Source organism: Solanum lycopersicum, chromosome 8, assembly GCF_036512215.1.
Source record: "Solanum lycopersicum chromosome 8, SLM_r2.1".
NCBI classification, from domain to species: Eukaryota; Viridiplantae; Streptophyta; class Magnoliopsida; order Solanales; family Solanaceae; genus Solanum; species Solanum lycopersicum.
The window spans coordinates 65,793,526-65,813,601 of NC_090807.1; the positions used below are offsets into that span (position 1 = coordinate 65,793,526).

General features: G+C 30.3%; 2 protein-coding genes across 2 annotated transcripts; both read right to left on the reverse strand.

Annotated features, from left to right (window-relative positions):
- Positions 1-5,549: 5,549 nt before the first annotated feature.
- LOC101246459 (BAG family molecular chaperone regulator 3-like) lies at positions 5,550-8,533 on the reverse strand. The gene is made up of 4 exons (XM_004245603.5): positions 7,873-8,533; positions 7,031-7,287; positions 6,772-6,918; positions 5,550-6,152 (listed from the first exon to the last, which is right to left on the reverse strand). Exons 1-4 carry the CDS (start codon positions 8,093-8,095, stop codon positions 5,925-5,927), a joined length of 855 nt encoding a protein of 284 aa, XP_004245651.1. The 5' UTR covers positions 8,096-8,533; the 3' UTR covers positions 5,550-5,924.
- A 6,109-nt stretch (positions 8,534-14,642) lies between these two features.
- LOC101246167 (lysophospholipid acyltransferase 1) lies at positions 14,643-20,076 on the reverse strand. The gene is made up of 8 exons (XM_004245602.5): positions 19,472-20,076; positions 17,810-17,865; positions 17,000-17,220; positions 16,490-16,895; positions 15,967-16,052; positions 15,289-15,352; positions 15,097-15,209; positions 14,643-15,006 (listed from the first exon to the last, which is right to left on the reverse strand). Exons 1-8 carry the CDS (start codon positions 19,774-19,776, stop codon positions 14,866-14,868), a joined length of 1,392 nt encoding a protein of 463 aa, XP_004245650.1. The 5' UTR covers positions 19,777-20,076; the 3' UTR covers positions 14,643-14,865.

Here is a 20,076-nt window from a genome sequence, read left to right on the forward strand (position 1 = left end):
ATTCTTTTTTTCTTCCTAATTTAACTGAATAAATATTTACAATATTTTTAATTAAAAGAAATGCTATAAATTGATATATTATATATTATATAATGAAAATCAAAATCTTGTGCCATAACTTGAGAATATGACTACATAATGTGCTATATATCAGCGATCTACTATGAATTATGTGGGTTAGCCCATAGAATTTGCAAAACCAGCCCATTTTAATTTTATAGACATTAAGATGTTGTTGGGCCTTGTAGGGGTTTCAGATCCATATATCTACCAATTTTCAATGTCGAACTTGCATTATTTCGCGAGATACTCTATTTAGATATCGCTATTTAAAATGTATTCATTCTTTTTAAATTTTTTTATATATTTACTCACTTTAGAATAATTTAGTAAGGAATAACAAATAATAACAAAAATTTGACACTAAGAGAATAACGGAAGGAGAAACAAACAGGTGCAACATGAAAATCTAGTGATATGTATATCCTCTTATGTAAAGTAATGTTCTTGATAAATTAAAAATATATCATGTCACGTTTCATCACTCTTTTTCATAATATTTCTTGCGCCCGTGAAAATCTAGCGATAATATAATTTTTTAAACGTCTTTTTAAGTTTAAAGTTGTAAGATAAGAGCTCTATGTCACGACTTTAGACTTCTACTAAGTACTCCGTTCGTCATTTGACAATTTATTCACGAATTTTCACGATTTTATAAATTCAAATAAGCCTTCAAATTAAATCGATAAGAGAATGAAGAAAGACAGTAGAGAATTTCTAAGGAAAGTTTTATATTGCTAGGAAGGTTGCTTAAATGAATTTATAAATGAATATTTCTATTTATATTACTAACCTAGGCGTTAATATGTAAATAATAATAATTAAACAAGTTATTACATATTTACAAATAAATTCTTTTTCTAGAACTCTCTACATAACTAGAATTATTTTAGGAACCTTCTATGCAATTTGCTATTCTTCCATGAAAACCTCGATACTTTTCTAGAATCATCCACAAGAACTAGTCTTTTTCCTTCGTAAGACTTTTAATATGGGCAACTTTGTGGGGTGTGGCACTTACGTGACGTGATTGATGACACGTCGGATCGTCACATTTATCGCTATATAATAATTTTATTTTTCACAAATTAAATTTTAAACATATTAATTAATCAAATTTCATTGAGGGCAGTATGACTTAAGCTAGGGCCTATGTAGGAAGGTTTGTCCATCGAAAAATTAAAAGAAAATAATTTAGTATTAATTATTAATTTATTATAACTAGAAAATCAGAATTGATCGTGCAATAAGATTAGTCAAAATCTTAATTTTATAATCAGAAAATGTCAAGGTAGGAGGTGTGCATTTCACAACAGTTTCCTCTTTTGTTTGATTAAATAAAAAATCTTATGATTATTAGTTCTAGTCAAGATATAACCCCACTTACCTAAAACAAATCATACTTAACTACTAACAGAATTTTTTTTTTTAAAAAAAAAAATTAAATTTTAATGCAGCATTCTTAAAGGTGTTTAAAATTTTGAAACAATATACTTTTAAAGAAAATTGTATGGAAATTTCGTAAGCTTATTTTATTAATTATATATATATGAATTGCCTAAATCTTGGACAATTGTTTTAAGAATATTAACACACTGGTTTATCAGAGACAGAGAGAATTATGTGACCCACATATTAGGTAAGTAAATTATTTACCTTGTTTTTCAAGTAAATAATATATTAAAAAATTAATTAATATTTTTGGTTATGCATATCTCAAAGTCTTTGATGGAAGGAAACTATCAATTATAACTGATACCGTCGTAGAGAATTATCTTTCATCTGATATTGAGTTATAACCTTTCTTAGGGATTGAATTTGCCGATTCTCTACGGTACCTGATAACTATATATGGCAAAATGTATTGCCGAAATATATACCTCCGGCTATAATTGTTCAGGAGTCGTAGAAAATTGTCTTTCATCTGATAACTGATTTATAACTTGAAAAGATTCTTAGGTTTTTCATTTGCCAATTCTCTACGGCACTTGATGACTATGGCAAAAGGTATCGCTGATATATTAAAGTAGGTTGATACCTTCAACTATAGTTTTTCGAGAGTCGTAGATAATTGTCTTTGATTCGATATCGATTCGTAACCTGAAAAGAATGATAAAAGTTTTGAAATCTTCTTTAATTGTTCCTCTTAAATAAATCGTAACCTAACATCGTTTCAGAACCTTTGAAATGATTAAAATCCTACAATCTTCTTTGATTGAGCCCCTTAATGAATTGAACTCTCTGTTAATCTTCGTTTAATTCAATCAGCTGCTACAAATATTATACAAATGAATAATTTGATTAATTTAATCTTGCGGCCCCAAATAATGCCTAGTGTGGCCCAAATATGAAATATGACTTTATAATCTTACAAACATCTACTATGTTTTATTGCAAATTTCTTATATTTTATTTATCAATCTCTTGTGATAAAAATTGTATACCAAAAACAAAACATTGAAAAGTTTGTACTTCCACCTTGGTCACTAGGGAGAAAATCTCCTAACAAATAAGGAGTACATGTTCTTGGCAATTATAAGGTTTTGGGTATAGCAATAATTCCACATTTGTGCATTTTTTGCTGTAATAATAATTGTAAGATGGACAAAGGAATGTTCTCTTTATTCTATGTGATTTAGGTCCCATCTAGTGTGTGATGTCTCTTCTTCTACTACTAATTATAAGCAGCATATATTCTCTCTTTTTTTTTCACCTTCTTTTATTTTTGAAGAGAATATAATACCTATAGCTTTGTGGGAAATTCCATGAGTGATTGAGTCTCCACTCAACTTTTATAGCTTTTATTTTGGGTTGGTTTTCAATCTACTTTATTTAGTTTCGCTTCGTATATGATATTCGTATTGAAATTTATTCATCTAAATTCATATCGAAAAGTCTTATATATATTGAGGATAAAACAATTTTTAATAAAGGAGATTTTCATACCTATAATTGATATTCGTATCAGAACACGTAGTAAGTCTAATATATATTTGGTGGTAAAACTTTTTTTAACAAAGGTGAATTCATACTACCTAGACTTCAAATTTTATTATTTCATTATAATGTTTGTTGATCATTTGTTTTCTATAGATAAATTGTTGACATATTTTTTATACGACGACAAATTCAAAATTCGAACCTCATAAATTACTATAATTATCCCAAATTAATATATAATAATAATTGAGTTCATAATTAATATTTATAATTTCAAAAGTTATTTTGACCTTTTATATTCTATTTGGGACCAATTTTCATTTCACTTATTTCATGTCAATTTTTACTTCATCGCTTCTATATCAAGAATGTCAACTTGCAATTAAATACCAAATTTGTCTCTATTTTCATGAGATTTGAACATATCTAAAGAGAGGGGAGAATAAACCAAAGAATATGAGTTTCCTCAACTTTAAATGATTGAAAAAAATTATAAAGAAGATTTTTTTATATTTTCTCCGTTCCTCTTTACTTGTTCACTTTATTATTTAAGAATGTTCAATAATATTAGTCTAGTTTATAAGATTAACAAATAATTTACTATGTTGTGTCTATTGTATATTTATATTAAATACTAGTATTATTTATTTTTCAATGTTTAGTTGACTAATATTTAATAAGATCGTTTTGGAAAATTTACTCCTATCATTTACTGCTTTTCAATTTTTATGTCCAGATTACTCGATCTATTTCCGTATCGCTCATGATATATATCTTAACTCGGACGTCCATTTCAAGTGCATATCCCATTTTTGCACAGCAGAACTGTTAAGTCAATAATGAACAATTATTGCTATATATATGGAATGCTAAAAAGAAATACTTAATAAAAAAATAAAGTTAAGAATTAATACCATTTTAGTTCATTATTCATGGTTCCTCATTTGTTGGGCAAAGCATTTCAATAATTATATGATTCTAGAATATAATTTCTTATTATTATCCATTGCTTTGTCCTTGATTTTTATTTTATATATTACCTCAGCTATTAAATGCCTTTTTGGAATTTTAGGATTTTGATTCCTTTAAACAAAAAAAAAAAGTCATTAGTTAATTTACAATTATAAGTATCCTTTAAAGTCATACCTTTAAACTACTAATATGAATGCTTGATTAACTTTATGATGAAGTGGAGAAAATGAAATTTTCATTTGAAAATTCATTTCAATGATCAAAGAGTTGAAATTCACATAAATGGTATTATTAATATTGTTTATGACATATCACAAAAAGACAATAATTATTGACATGAATTGGCCGGCTGCTTGAGAAAGAGTTTTTTTTGGCATTTAAACTCGTGATATTTTACATATTCAAAATAAATATGTTATTAAGTCGTGCCACATCCCTTCAATTATTCCACAAGGGGTGAGGGTGAGGGTGGAGGTGGGGTTCTATCCCAACTAAGCAACTAAAGTCAGGATTTAACTTTGGACATGATTAACTCTCGAAATTATAATTGGATCATACGAATTCTTGATCTAGTATAATATAAGACTGAATACTCACTAATACAAAAGCTTTTGAAAGATGAATATTATGTGAATATTCAGTCTTACTATATATCAGACCAATGGTTAACTCGAGGCAATAACAGTTTTGAATATTTATCACGTCTAAAATATAAATTCAGAGCGTTACAGGAAGTAGCTTAATGAAGAAATTGGTCGACTCATCTAATATTATGTTATTGTAGATATTGTTATTTTTCTCAAAATGTGATGATAAATAAATAAAATATATAAATAATTAGTAACAAGGTGGAATCCAACTGATTAAACAATCCAAAATGATCATTACCATGACCTCCAAAGTCAACCCTATACTTTTTATCATTTTGGTGTGATTAGTTATGGTATAATTATTAAATATTTTACCAAAAGGTTTATTCTTTCGGTCCAATGTTTAATTTTAATTAATCACCTTTTGCAACCTCACAACCAACATTTTAGATCTTTATGCTTCCTAACTAACTTATAATCATATTCTTCATTAAATGGAATCTAATTCAGAAAAAAGTTTTCCATATACACCAAAAAGCAAAGTTGTTTGTTGGCAAAATGGTCCCAAATCACATTGAATTTGCGAGACAAAAAGAAAGGAAAGGCATGAAAATAACAAGAAATAGTCAATAATTGCAAACAGTTAGAACCCCCCCCCCCCCCCCCCCTCCCTCTTTATAATTTAACATTTTTAAAGTTTGCTGATCTGACTGATTTAAATTTATATCGAGTAGATTCATGGTGAGCATAAAGCACGCACAAATCAAGCCTATATTATTGTATATCACATGCACATATTCTATTTAGAGAATATATCAAAAACTAATGGGATACCACCTAGCTAGCTTACCCTTCACTTTAATGATATATATACTAAGATACTTTTAGAAGAAAATTATATATATTCACTATGTCATAAAATTACCGTGACAGGCTAAGTAATATCTACTTATATATTTGAGAAATGGACTTATACTATCGATAAAGTTTTTTAGTAATTAATAAGACATCGTTTATTATATAAAATTCAATTCTAAGTAAAACCATAACCTTTTCTAATTCACCAGATGCTGGCATTATATATACACATTTATACAACTTGGAATTCAAAGGCTACATAACATATCACCACATTATTTTTTCAACCCCAAAAACATTTGGGGTCAAAAATCTAAATAGGAAAAAGAAATGAAGGCAAATGAATTCACAAAACCAAAATTTATTTATGTACCCTCTAACTTTATACCCTTTCCACCAAAGCCACTGAATTATATATATATATATATATATATATATATATATTTTCAAAGCACACACTAATATTCCTTAGGCTTTTTTTAATTATTATTTATTAATCAATTCTTAGAAAGTTTCCCATTTTGTTGTCACTACAACTGGCCCTGGGCTTTTCTCATCAGCAAAATTTCCCATCTTTCTTTGTTCTTGTTGATAATAAATTGATTTTGCCATTTGTCCTGTGAATATTCTATTTTTGTGCTTCATTGACACTTTGGCATTGTCATTTCCAAGTGTTGAATTTCTTATTTTCAACATGTCTAGAGTCTCTATGTATTTTTGCACCCTTTTCACCTACAATTTATCAACAAAAAAATAATTAGTCATTTCCCAAAGTAAAACTTAAATGAAATAATATGGATAGTAAGAATTCATATAGTCAACAATTGAGTCACGGATTTCACTAAAAAAGGTCAAAATATAAAAAAATATCTACATTACTTAGTCACCCCATGGAGAAGGGTGGCTCCGTCACCATATAGCCGATACAAGTTGTTTGCAATTGAGGCGTTGTTGTAGAGAAAGATCAAGGAAGAACTAATAATAACTAGCTAGTTCACATAAGCTAACTAACTAAAAGAAACATCTTAGTAAACTACATGATAACGAGTTGTTTCGTTGGGAACAAGTTGTTAATCTCAAGATAATTATTATAGGATAAGTATTCCATCGTGTATATGTGATAATTTATTCCATTACTAAAGTATAAACAGTGGGATAAATAATCTCAGAACTGTCTGATACCTCCAACCAAACATTGCGTAAAATAGTCATGCATTCTATCTTTATGATTATTATGTTATATCTTATATCTCATACGAAGCGACTCCTAAATCTCAAAAATACTAATCTTTGGAAAACTTCAACATAGAAAATTTTATAATGACAAAAACTATGTTGAATTGATGTATACCTGCATTCTTCTCTGTAATTTAAGATCACCATCAGCAGTAATTCCATCCAACTTAATCAATTGTGTCATTAACATTTCAATCAAACTCAATAACAAAGTCTCTGTTACTTTTTTGCCACCATAAATGTCCATTTCAACATTTGCAACCTACACCATAAAACATGAAGGAAAAAAAAAACAAAGATCAAATACTTTGACATAAAAAATAAAAATAAAAAATATTTTTTTTTTGTAATTTAGGAAATATAATTCTTGTTACCTGTTTAGCTAGTTTATCAATTTCAAGTCTAATTGATGTGATTTCTTTTGATGCATTTTCCATTTTTGCATTTCTTCTTGATTCAAGATACCTTTTTTCTCTGCTTATTTCATCTTCAATTAGTACAAGCTTTGATCCATCTTTTATACCAGAAACATCAAGAAAATTTCTAGAATCTTTTTCTTTTTCCTTGTAAAATATTTTCTGATCTTCAGTATGTAATCCAGTTGGCCCTGCCAACATTTTCTTCAACTCCCCTGTAAAATTCAAGATTCCTCATTTTATGAACACCCTTTTGAGAAATGAATGGAAAATAGAACTCATAACAAATTATGAATATGCAATTTCATTTCAAGATTCCTCATTTTATAAACACCCTTTTGAGAGATGAATGGAAAAAATGCAAAAAAAAAAAAATAAATAAATTATGAATTATGCAATTTTATTTCAAGATTTCTCATTTTATGACTACCCTTTTGAGAAAAGAACGAAAAAAAATGCATATCAAAGTATGAATGTGCAATTTCATTTCAAGATTCCTCATTTTATGAACACCCTTTTAATAGATGAATGAAAAAATGCAAAGAAAAAAAAGTATGAATATGAAATTTCATTTCAAGATTTCTCATTTTATGACAACCCTTTTGAAATATGAATTGAAATATTGCATATCAAAGGTATATATATGGATGTGTAATTCATGTCAAAAGACTCCTCATTCTACAGACACAGTTGATTTCTCGTATGATCACTCAACTAAGCAAAGAAGATGATTTTTCGAGCTGAGTGATCGATATGAATATAACAATTGCATAACCAAAAAAAAAATTATCAAAAATTACCAAAAGTTGCTTGTGAGCTAATTTTGACTTCATGATAAGATGAACCATATTTAACTTTGAGTCTAATAATTGGAACAACAATATTTGAACTTTGATTTGAATTATGATCAGAACTTCTCTTTTGTACTAACATTCCTCCTGGCCTCATTTCCCATCCTGATGATGAAACTCCATTCCCATTTGCCTTTTTAGTTTTCATTCTCAACAACTCTTTACTACTCATAATGAAAAATTCAAAGCCAATTTATCAAGAAATGTCAAAAGTTGAAAAAATAAAAATTAAAAATTTGTTCTTTTTTTAAGTGCTTGTCTGCTAAGCTAAGAACAACCCCATGAATGAAGAAAAGGAAAAAAACCACAAAAGATTCTGACCCACAATGTCAGAAACACAACAACAATAATATTGTTATGATATAATTTTTTATTTTTTTTGTAACTAATCAAAAATTTTGGTTTTAAATTGCTAATGACTTTAGTAGGCTTTTTATCTTTGTGTTTGTTGAGACTAAAAGGGAGAAAAAAGAAACTTGAAGGACTTTTTAGAAATAATATTATAATTATAGAAACTTTTAAAAATTAAAATGTGGAGGTGATAAGAAGGGATTGTCACAAGAATGAATGGATATTTGGGTGGGTGAGGAGAAGGGAATATATGGATGTTAGGATATAAAAAATTAAAAAAATCTATTATTAAAAAATTTAAAAAGAAATAAGAAGGAATAATGTCATTTTTGGTACCTCAATAATTTTTAAATTCTGATTTTGCTCCTTATGTTATAGAATTAAACATATTTTAACCTTTACTTAATTAAAATATGTATATTTATCTTTACACGTGTAACAATATGTTATATTTTTATTATATTTAAAATTATACTATCCTCAAATATCGAGTAGTATAATACATATTTAATATAATAAACTGATAATTAAAAAAATGCAGTAGTTAATAATTCTCGTAAATTTGCAAGATTCACAAGTAAAGGGATCATAGTACATTAAATTTGGGGGGAAATTTTTTCGCACTGAGTGTTTACATTAAATTAATGCAATTTTTATCATTACGTGATTTAATGGAGTAAAATGCAGTATAAATTTAAACATATAATATGCATGTATTGACTTGATATACACACTCGATACTTTACGTTCGATTAGGATGAAGATTAAAATTAGAATTTATTAATAATTGAATAAACAAAAAGTGGTAATTACCCAAATAAGAATTGAAAAACCCTTTTTTTCAAAAGAATTATGGGTTTGGTGGTGTAACTTTATTTTCTATTGGGCAAAAGAATAGGAGGGTGAATTTGATATATATATATATATATATATATATATTAAAAAAGATTGATATCTTAGTTTCCATATTATAAAAATGTTAATTAATTAAGTATAATAATTGGGGTCAAAATGCCAACTGTTATCTTCTAAATTTAAATTTATTTATTTTTTTGAAAGGGACTTGAGAAGAATAGCTTTGGCTTTTATTAGTGATTTATTCTTTGCGTGTTTAAATTTTTTGTTATTCACGTAATTTTTTGTCCATTCATATACACCTAAAATTAATAGAGAGTACTATTTTTGCCATATTTTGTAGGCAATAATTATAATTTAATGTTATAGGTAAGTCTCCAACTTGTTATTTCTTATTAGGATAAGTATTCGATATTTTTAAAGATTAATTTTAACAATTGAATAATCTACAAATAAAAGTAAAAACTTATCTAATATTAAATTAACAAACTTTGATATGATAAATCTTAATTCGACTCAATAGTTCAATTTTAGTGTTTATGAATTATGAGTTATGACTACCCCTATTTGTGATTGCTCGAGCTACTTATCTTCCTTTGTTTTGAAAAATTGAAAAGGCAAATTTTAATAATAATCTTTCACATAATTATAAAGAATTAATAAAACTTGTTACCAATTAATTAATTAACTAATTTATGTTATTTATCTACATTTTGAAATTATAGCTACATGATTAAGCAAATATTTATCTACATTTTGAAATTAATATGTTTTTGGGACATGAGAGTAAACAATTAAATCATTTAAAAAAGTGTTTATAAACTGGGATAGTAACATTTTTGGTCCCATATTAAGAGTAAATTTAATTATTTTTTATTTAACTAAGCATACTTAATTAATTAAAATATGTTTTTTTCCTTTTATGTAGGGGTATCATATTTCAAGTATTTTTTTTAAGAAACGGTCAAATATGTTGCAATAATATAAATTTAACATAACATATATATAATTAAGTAATGAAATAATTGATATGACAAATATTTGACTATTCATAAGTAAAAGGATTACAAATAAATTTCAATTAATTTAACAATAGAGGTTCATAATCAAATATTATAAGTACTAAAATCAGAATTTATCCGTAAACAAATAATCAGAAGTACTATAAAGCCTAAATAATTTGTGAACAGCTCTTTTTTTATTTCCTTTATTTTTTTAAAAAAAAAGAGTAAAATATTGTAATCTTTTCTAGAAAAAATAAAAATAAATGTTTTTTCACTTAAAGATTAAATATAAATTTGACCCACTTGGTGGATTTGTTGGAAAAGGAAAAAAAAAGAGTAGACCAATTGTAAGGAACGCAATCCCTTGAAGCAATAGTAAATAGTCAAAAAGAATTTTTATTTTCAAAACACTTTTTCTCCTACAAGCATGCAATAGTGAATGTTCATTTTTGTGAAAAAATCAAAGGAATTATTAATCTTTAGCATAACTAGCAAGTTAGAAGACAAAATGTTAAATAAGAGGTTTCCGGTTTAAACTTTAGGTATAAAGTTATTTTTATTAACGTGAAATTTTGTTGTATGAATTCAGATCTCATCGATTTTAAATAAATATTAAATATCGGATAGAGAATAAAATGGAAAGAAATAAAAATTGATGAATCAAAAGAGGATGATTAGAATGAGTGCAATGCAAATTTAGAAAGATGGTGATGACATATTAAATTAAATATGGACAAAACAACCACAATTAGACTTGAATTTTTAACTGAAGTTAATTATAGATGGCATCTTTTTTGGTTCATTGCTCTCTTAGATTCAATTATTCCTTTCTTACTTTTATTCCAAAATAATTTTATGTCTTTTACTTTTTCAAACAAAATTTCTTGACCTTCATAAGAAAAAACAATTTAAAATAATAAAAAAATTGTTTGAAATAAGTTGGTCTTGAAACATCAACAAAGCCAAAAAAAAGTGCAAGATTAATTTTTCCTTTTATTTAAACATTAATAAGAAGGCTTATTCATTAATATATTAATTAAAAGTAGTATAATCTGACTCTAACACCACTATAATAATAACAAAAATAGAGAGTCTTGAATTTCTTTTTTAAATTTTTTTTCATAATAAAATATTATTTCCTGAAAATAACATATATCCAAACACGTTTCTTTGTTCATAATTATTATTTTTTTTAAAATAATAATAAATTGATGGCATCTATCTAAACTTGGAAAGATTCATATGAACCAAGAAATGTTGAAACAAAATAATTAGGGACCCAAAATTTAACTAATGGGGTATTACTAAACAAGGGGTCCATTCCCCCCCCCCCAACCCCCTCACCCCTCTATTCACAAAAAGCCAAATGAAAAAAGGAAACAAAAATGGCCAGCTTTCTTGGGTCATTTGAAAAAACTTCATCCAATCAAAGCAAAATATAGCATTTTCGTTATCGGTAGGTTCATCTGAATTCATAATTTTTAATTTTAAATATAAATATATACGTAAAAAATTACTAAAATCTCAACGAATATTAAACCTAAACCAATAATTCAACACTGCAACGTATTCAATACTAAAAGTTGAATTCGATAAATTTAAATTCTGAATTCGTCAATCTGATGGGCTTATTATGCCCTATCTAGAGGGTTTGTTAGAAGTCATTTCAGAAGGGGGCACACATCACTTTGTTTCAAACAAAAAAACATAGCAAGTGAACTACTTAGTCAAGTACCCATCTTCCTTGGTGCCTACATAAATGTCTTGTTTCTTTTAATTTCTAGATGTCATGCAGCCATTGGTCAATTGGTCCAAATAATAATAATAATATGATAAAAAAACAACCAAATTATGACATGTCATTTGTCAATAATAACTGTATTTTTGTAAGAGCTTAATCAATTAACGTGTGATAATCTACTTGTATAATTGTCACGTTAAGTAACTAGACAAAATATAAAGTGTATTACTATGTAACATCTTCTTGACAACGGCGATTTTATATTTTTGTAATTTAAATGTTAATCTACATGTATGTTAGTCATATCATTTTTCTTATATCATTGATGAATGCTGCTTGAGAAAAATAATTCACTAGAATAAAATGTGTATCGGATTATCTTGACGATAATTATATTTTGTTTTTATATAAAGAGCATGACGATTCTAATTCTGAATTCGACTATGTATTGTTCCATTTACTGAGAAAAATAATTTGGCAGAATAAAGAATGTTAATTTAGTATGTGTGGCATTTGATGTCATTCTTGCTAACAATTGATTGGACAAATCCCTTAACGTAAGAATTTATGTGTGTGTGTTATTACCAACATGTCACAATTTCGTACAATGAAATGTTTTGTTCAAAATTAACATCACAACTAATGCATAGAAAGCCAAGAACTCTTATCAAACAAGACATGAGACCATATTTATTCTCCAAGGCGGTTCTACTTTGGGTTTTATCCGTTCGCTATTTGAGGCCCCATAAAGACGGTTCTACTTCACATTAACTAACGATTTTGGATATTCTTTCCTTTTTATCATAGCATGTTCGTCTAAAGGATCGATCTTGTCATCAAAAGTTGGATCACTTTGTGAGTCTAAGTCCGAAAAAAGAAATTAGAGTCGGTTGTATGAATCATCACTACTTTATTTGAGCTCATTTCATATCATTCATCATGAATTGAGAAGTTTTACGCCAGGTGTCAATCTGTCGCAACCCTCCTTTTTCTGAACTTGAAATCAATAATGTGAGCTAGCTCACTCACAAGTGGCCTTAAAAAGAATCCGGTAGTGATTAATTCGGATTTTGTATGGGGTAGGTAGACCCACAAAGGAGAGTAGAATGCTATTAATGAAAGGTTATCCATTTTCAAGGCTCGAATATTATTATATAAAGAAATGCTATAGTATGAATTGGCCTAGTAGGCATAAACATAATGAAGTGGGGGGTCTAAGAGTGACATGAAAATAATTCAATAAGAACAATACATTTTTTAAAAAAAAATACTGTTTAGGCCTTTTCAAGCCTTATCCTTGAAGAAGCAGTCCATGTTTTCAATAAGGATTAACAAAGAGAAGTGGGGCTAAAGCCAGTTCATTTTATCTACAGTTTTTTTCAGATAACAAATAGATGAAGAAATAATGCATGATATTTCAGAAACTTATATAGTTTTTTACTCATACAAAGCAGTTTTAAGGGTGGTCCAAGATAACATGCCTTATTGGCACTTTTCATCACAAAAGAAATGGACACAAAGTCAAGAATCCAGCTGCTTTCATACATTATTATAATAACACAACTCAAGCAACTTACTGGAGCTTAAGGTCCTACAATGGTCCATTCATCAATGGTATTGAAAGAGATTGTGTATAATATATGAAACATGTCAAAGTTTATGAATAACTAGAGTTGTGGTGGGATGCATAAATTGGATCCTTTCAACCTTAACCAGAGGTCTCGAGTTCAAGCTCTTCTGGTATGGAAAGGATCATGTGTTTCTGGAGCAAATTCACAGGAGGCAGCATTTTGAGTATTACAATTTCAGTACTTATTGGAGCATAATGTAATTCTCATGCAGTTTTGAGTTAAAGGTTTAGTACTACAAACTATGCAGGTTGTAAGCAGGGCTTGAAATTTCAAACTGAGACTGCAGATATTTTCCAATAACAACATGCCTAGTTTAATCCTTCATGTAGGGTCTGGGGAGGTAGGATGTTGCAAACCTTACGTCCCTACCCATACCTTTGTAGGGTAGAAAGGTTGTTTCGCGATAAGACCATCGCCTCAAAAGAAGCATAATAAAAGCAGGATAGAAAGGTGAATAGCGACAGCAAAATCGTATGATAAACAAAGTATTAGTACAATTGAAGAATAAGATGTTGCAAATACCTGGTAAGACTACTTAATAAGGAGAAGATAAAAAAAAAAAAAAAAGGAGACTATCTCAACGACACTCCCTCGGGGAAGTACTATAACACATGTTTATCTATTACCCTTCTACCCAAATCCTTGATATGTAATTCTTCATATCTAGAGTCACGTCCTCAGTAAAAGTTAAAGATGCTTCATGTCCTATCTAATCACCTCCCTCAAGTTCTTCGCTACCTCTACCTCTATTTCTCCTAAAACCTGTTATAACCAAACTGCAGAATACTGTCCAACAGGTAAATTCACACTAATCATACCAATAAGCTTTAACTTGTGTTTACCAGAGAACATTTGTTATAGGTTACAGTGGATCATTTCATCATATCCAGTCACCTACCTAAGAGGTGTGACATTTTGAAGGGAACATCACAAGAAAAAGAGGTAACATTGCATCCTTTTCTGTCAATTTCCCACTGCTTCTTCCCCACACCCTCATGTTGCAAGAAAGGGAAACAAGGGCAAAGAGTGTGTTGCTTTTTTTTCTTTTTCTTTTGGGATAAATAGTAGCATTCTTGTTTCTTGTGAAGCCTTTTCAGAAAAGATAAACAACCAACCCACAAAAACTAGCTATAAACATTGAATGCAAGAACAGAACTTGATTAGATAGTAGCATAAACAATCATTTATCAATTCTTGTGGTCAAGATTTTTCCCAATAATTATACAGTTGGCTACATGACTTTCAGTGGCCAGTTAAGGAGTAAAAATGCTACTTCTCCTATTCTGCTCAAAACTAAGTGCTATCTAGCCATTGAAACAGAATAAATAGAATTTAAGCAACTCAACAAACTGACTTGGATTTACTCTGCTTTCCTAGCTTTAGACGTCGCAGGTCTTGGAGGCTTAATCACTTTACTAAGCAGGATGAGAAGAATTGGTACAATTGTTCCAATATAGTATACACTTCCATAAGCAGTAAGAGTTTCATGCAGACTTAATACCTGTAACGCATGAAAGAAAACAATGATCAGCGTCTGTCGAAGACAATTGGCTTTAGAGTAAATTATCATTCCAACAAATATGTGACTAACCATGAATCCAACAGCGGAGTAGTTTAGAACCAGCAGTGTGTATGCAAAATTCATTGCTATCAGTATCTTCTCAAACATAGTACCTTTTGTAGCTTGCTGCCATCTGTAAATGACTGCTCATACACAAAACAAGATTAGGAAAACAAAATCAAAGTTAAATGTTTCTGATTGAGTAGGTATGCCAGTTAATACCTCTTGATCCAGCAATCATCAAAGCGGACTGAACAAAGAATATGATGTATCCAGGATATAATCCCTGTAATGTAACAGAGATAAGTACACCATTAGTTAGCCAGTCAAACAAACTAATGAACGATAAGCAGAGGATACGATGAAAAGGAAAAAATACATCAGATGGATTAAACACGAGAATTCAAAATGTCAATCAATTAGCATGGTGTTTAAGAAAAAGTATTCTGAGGTAGCAGGTACTGATGGATTAAAAGAGGTGCGTAATCTGGCCAAGACACCACCACTATCAAAGATTTAAAAATAGATAAGTTTTCCGCAGCTAACTTTCTGAAATTACTGAGTTTGGAACTGAGAAACTAGCTCTGAGAAGCATAAAAGTAGGTTAGCTCTTTATTCTTAAACTGGACAACCAGCATATTGGCTTACTATTGTGGAGTTTAAGAAGTTAAAGAAGTGTCATTGCTTAGAAAGACAAGAACATATGTGCATAATCTGGTCAAGATCAATAGGGTTTATGAAGATTAAGTGAATGGAAGCAAAGAAATAAATGCAAAAGGCATGCATCTTATCTCATAAATATCAAAAATGGTCTTCTCAAAAGGCAAATAACTATTTCCGGACACCAAAAAAGGGCAGACAAATACTTAATTAGAGAAAAGTGCAAGACTGTCCACTTACATGCCAAACGGCACTGACAGTTTGGGTAGCCAGCAACTGGAAGAAACCAGGCTTCCTTCCCTTCTGTACGAGCCTTTCATACACATCTGCAGAAGAAAAATGTAAATCCAACAAAATCTGATTGAATTCACATTGATGTGAATAGTGAAGCAAACTAGTCGTAATATTGATGCTTAATAATCTATTATATTACCAACAGTTCAGAACTAATATCTCAAGATAAACTACTAAAATCCTCTGTTTTCCTTGTAGAGCGAATAATTTGTCCTCAAAATAATTCTTCATCATCGAAATGAAATACACACAAAAAAACAAAAACCTTCCTTCTTGGTAGTGTAAAGTTTGCTCATATTAGAAATAACAATGTCTACCACTAAAGTGAATTGAATGTAACTAAGAGCATCTCACTCGCAACTATTTACATTCTTACAATTAGCCAAAATGGTTCTACTAGTCTATAATAGCTTTACAAATCTGAAGTTTGAGATCAACTTGTAAATGTATAGAAGAGAGAGTCACTTACAATGCCGCAGCCATGTGCTGACTTGAATGTTCCATACTAGTGGTAACTGAACCGAGCTCTTTGCTAACTCAACACCCAATACATCAACATTTTTTGCTCGGTCCCAACGTGGTTTTGGCGGAGAAGAGTTTGTCCAACCACTGAAACCCAGTCCAGATATGATTATAGAAGCTTCAGAGATTGACCAAATAAAATAATATTTCCACCGGGCAGTAAAGCCAGCCATATATTGGTAACCCAGTCGTTTGAAGAAACCCCATTCGTGGTATACTGACTCAGTGAACCTGGAAAGTGGGAACTGAGGCACCAGATAGAGATACAACCCCATACATATAGCAGCTTGAAGAAGAGCCCTTAAAGTTGATCCAAAAGGTGAGGGTTTTCCTTTCTCTGAAGGTTTCCATATCTGAAAGGAGGAATAAATGAGTTTATTATATGAACTATTTTTGATGAAATAGTTGCAACAGAATTCAAAGTGAATAAAACAATACAATGATGACATTAGCTTACTCCTTTTCTTTCAGTCCATTCAAGGTAATCCTTCATTTCATAAACTGGACCTGCAAAATGACTTCCACAACAGAGACAGAAACCAATGTACTCAAGTAATGATGGCAACTCTAGCAAACGATTTTTCTTCTGAGCCTCACGCAAATCCTCCTCCTTCAACAATCCATCTTGGTAATTAATCACAGATGAAATTATTTTCAGTGTTATCACCATTAAAGCTCCTGCAAATTTGGAGGGAAAAAAAAGATTAATTTAGGATTAGCTAGAAATCTAGAAAAAATAGAAGTGAACTTTGTAATTTTGAGTAGTCTATCAATAACAATAAAATGTGAACGACATGAAAATACACCATTCGGAAATAAAGTCAAAAAACAAAATGGCCATTGATCTAGGATGATCTAATTTTTTCATCTATTTAAAAATTAAAATGATATTTTGTGAATTCTTTAGTTTATAATACGACATGTTATCTATTCCAATTAGTTTCCCTCTCATTGAATTAAGAGCATTTTCATCAATGTTGTAAATTTTGAGATCGTCCAAATCAAACATTTGATATGAGAGTTATTGAGATGTTCCGAAAAAGGTTGACTTTATTTCTAAAAACTGGAAGGCAGGTGTAGTGATTGACCCATAAATCTGAGTTGGTTCTCTAACTAAGTAAATTTCCAGTTGATTCAGAATGCATTTGTTGGTTTGTATCAAAATATAGGGATTGAACACATTAATGAAATAGGGGCATGATTCTTATACATTACTAAAACATTCAACAGAAAAAGAGGCAAGGCCAATGATCGAGCCAGTGCTTACCTGTAGCATCGATTCCTCCCTCCTTCCATGCATCCCCACTCATGTAGTATACATGGCTGCAAGTTGTACCAAAAAACTGTCAAATATCTTAAGGAAATTGAGAAGTTTCCGTCATAGAGTAATTTGGGTTTGAGGAGGGGAGGAGGGGAAATCGAGTCGTCAGATTTTAAGAGTCTGTCCATACAGGAATGACAAAACAATAAAGCAACCATCAAAAGCATCTAAGCCAATGGAGACACCTATCACAAATTGTACTTTTTATCCGTAGCTTTGCATATTAGCATACCTCCATTTTGTATGAGAAAGCTTCCCTGAAAATTGTATGATTTGAATCAATTTACAAAGAACCATCCCTCACATTTACATGAACTTGGAATAAATCCCAATGTCAACAACATACTAATCCAAGATGAGTACTAAAACAACTAGGTAAAATATAATCAGGGTACAAAATCTGAAATCTAAAATCAAACGTCGAACTTTTGACACGTGAATCCAAAAGTTTCACGCTTACCAAATTTTAAAATCTATTATTTCAAGTTTACCAACCAACAAAGCCAACCCCAACAAAGAACACACATAGTAGGAATTAGGATCTTTTCCTATTAATAACGGTCTAGTGTGCACCTAGACTAATTCGTTGACCATCCTATTACCAAGACGGAGCCAGAATTTTAATTCTATGGGTTCATGACTCGCATCCAACAATTGAACCATTCACCTTATTTAAGTTATGGATTCATAACTCAATACTTTGTACAATTTCAATGGTATTATACAAATAAATCCAGGTCTAGACAAGAAGTTATGGCACCGAAAGGGCTAGATCCACCCCTGCCTATTACAACTAATCAACAAAATTGCTGAGTAAGCCTGTCGACTGTCTCCAATGTATCCACCTAGTTTAGAAAAGATGGACTCACAATGCAGGGTCGTTCGGATGGATGGATTAAAAAACACTATCTCAGTACACAATAGGTAACATTTATCCTGTGTTCGGTTGGCATTAACTAGTAGTAGAATTATACCTTAATCTACTATATTGAACAAAACTGGGATAATTAATACCTTAATCTCAGTATGAATAATCCACAAATCAGCATAACTAGTAAATAGTAACTTCTTTTGTAAATAATCGTAGTGTCTGAGCTAACTTGCACGCCGCTCAACTATCCCACAAGTATATACTACCTCCCACCAACATAAGTAAAAGATAACTCTATCCATCAAGGTTGACCTTAGGTGTTTAGTCCACTTCATTGACCACTAGGTGCAACCACTAAGTAGTAACTTCTTCTTTTTGCAAATAATCATGGTGTCTCAATCAGCTTGCACACAACTCAACTAGTCTCACATGATACCTGCTACCTTCCACCAACACACGTATCGGATAACTCTATTAAGCAAGCTTGACCTTACCGTGTTTAGTCCACTTCATTGACCGCAAGGTGTTACCAGTAAGTAGTAACTTATCGAGAGAAAAAAAACAATCTTTACATAACTAGTATGTGAACCAAACAACCCCAATATAGTGGAAAGTCCAGCTGAGATCTAACTGTGATTTGGGGAGTTCAAAATAAATTTTAAAAAAGAGAGCTTTATGAGTTCCTATATATATCAAGGATCTCGAAATCAATGAAATTCAAAGAGAACAAAATGTACCATCCAATAAGATAACCAAAAGCAGCTACATAAGTGATGATCCCGCAGTAACGACGACAGAGAACCATAGAAGCATAACCCAGAAGCATAGGCCCAAAGAAGTGAAGATTTGACGAGAACCCAAACGACAAGTACGACAGCACAGCGCCGGTAACGGCTGCGTATAGGTGTCTACCGGTGGCGCTAGGTACAAAACGGTGTAGGAAGCTGACCGGAATTGTGGCAATGAAACAGAGCAAGAAACGGAGCACCGGCACCGATACTCCGATGGCCGGTGCCATTGATTCTAACTCCGGCAAGCCCATATTGGATCAAAAAATCTGAGTTAGAATCGGTTTGGTTGAACAAATTATACCTGTACAAGTTATTCTGAATCTAGATTGCAGGGCCAGGGCCTGGAAAATTTGATATTGAAGAAGACGCTCAACAAACTTAAAAGAGACAAGTGACTCAACCAAACAAAATACAAATAAATGTTCCCTCCCTTCGTTGAGTTTTCGAGATTTAATTTGACTAATTTTTTAAGAATTAACTTTTAAAAGTAAATTATTGTAATTGTGTTAATTTATGGGATCAACATGAATATTAATGCATTGATGGAGTAT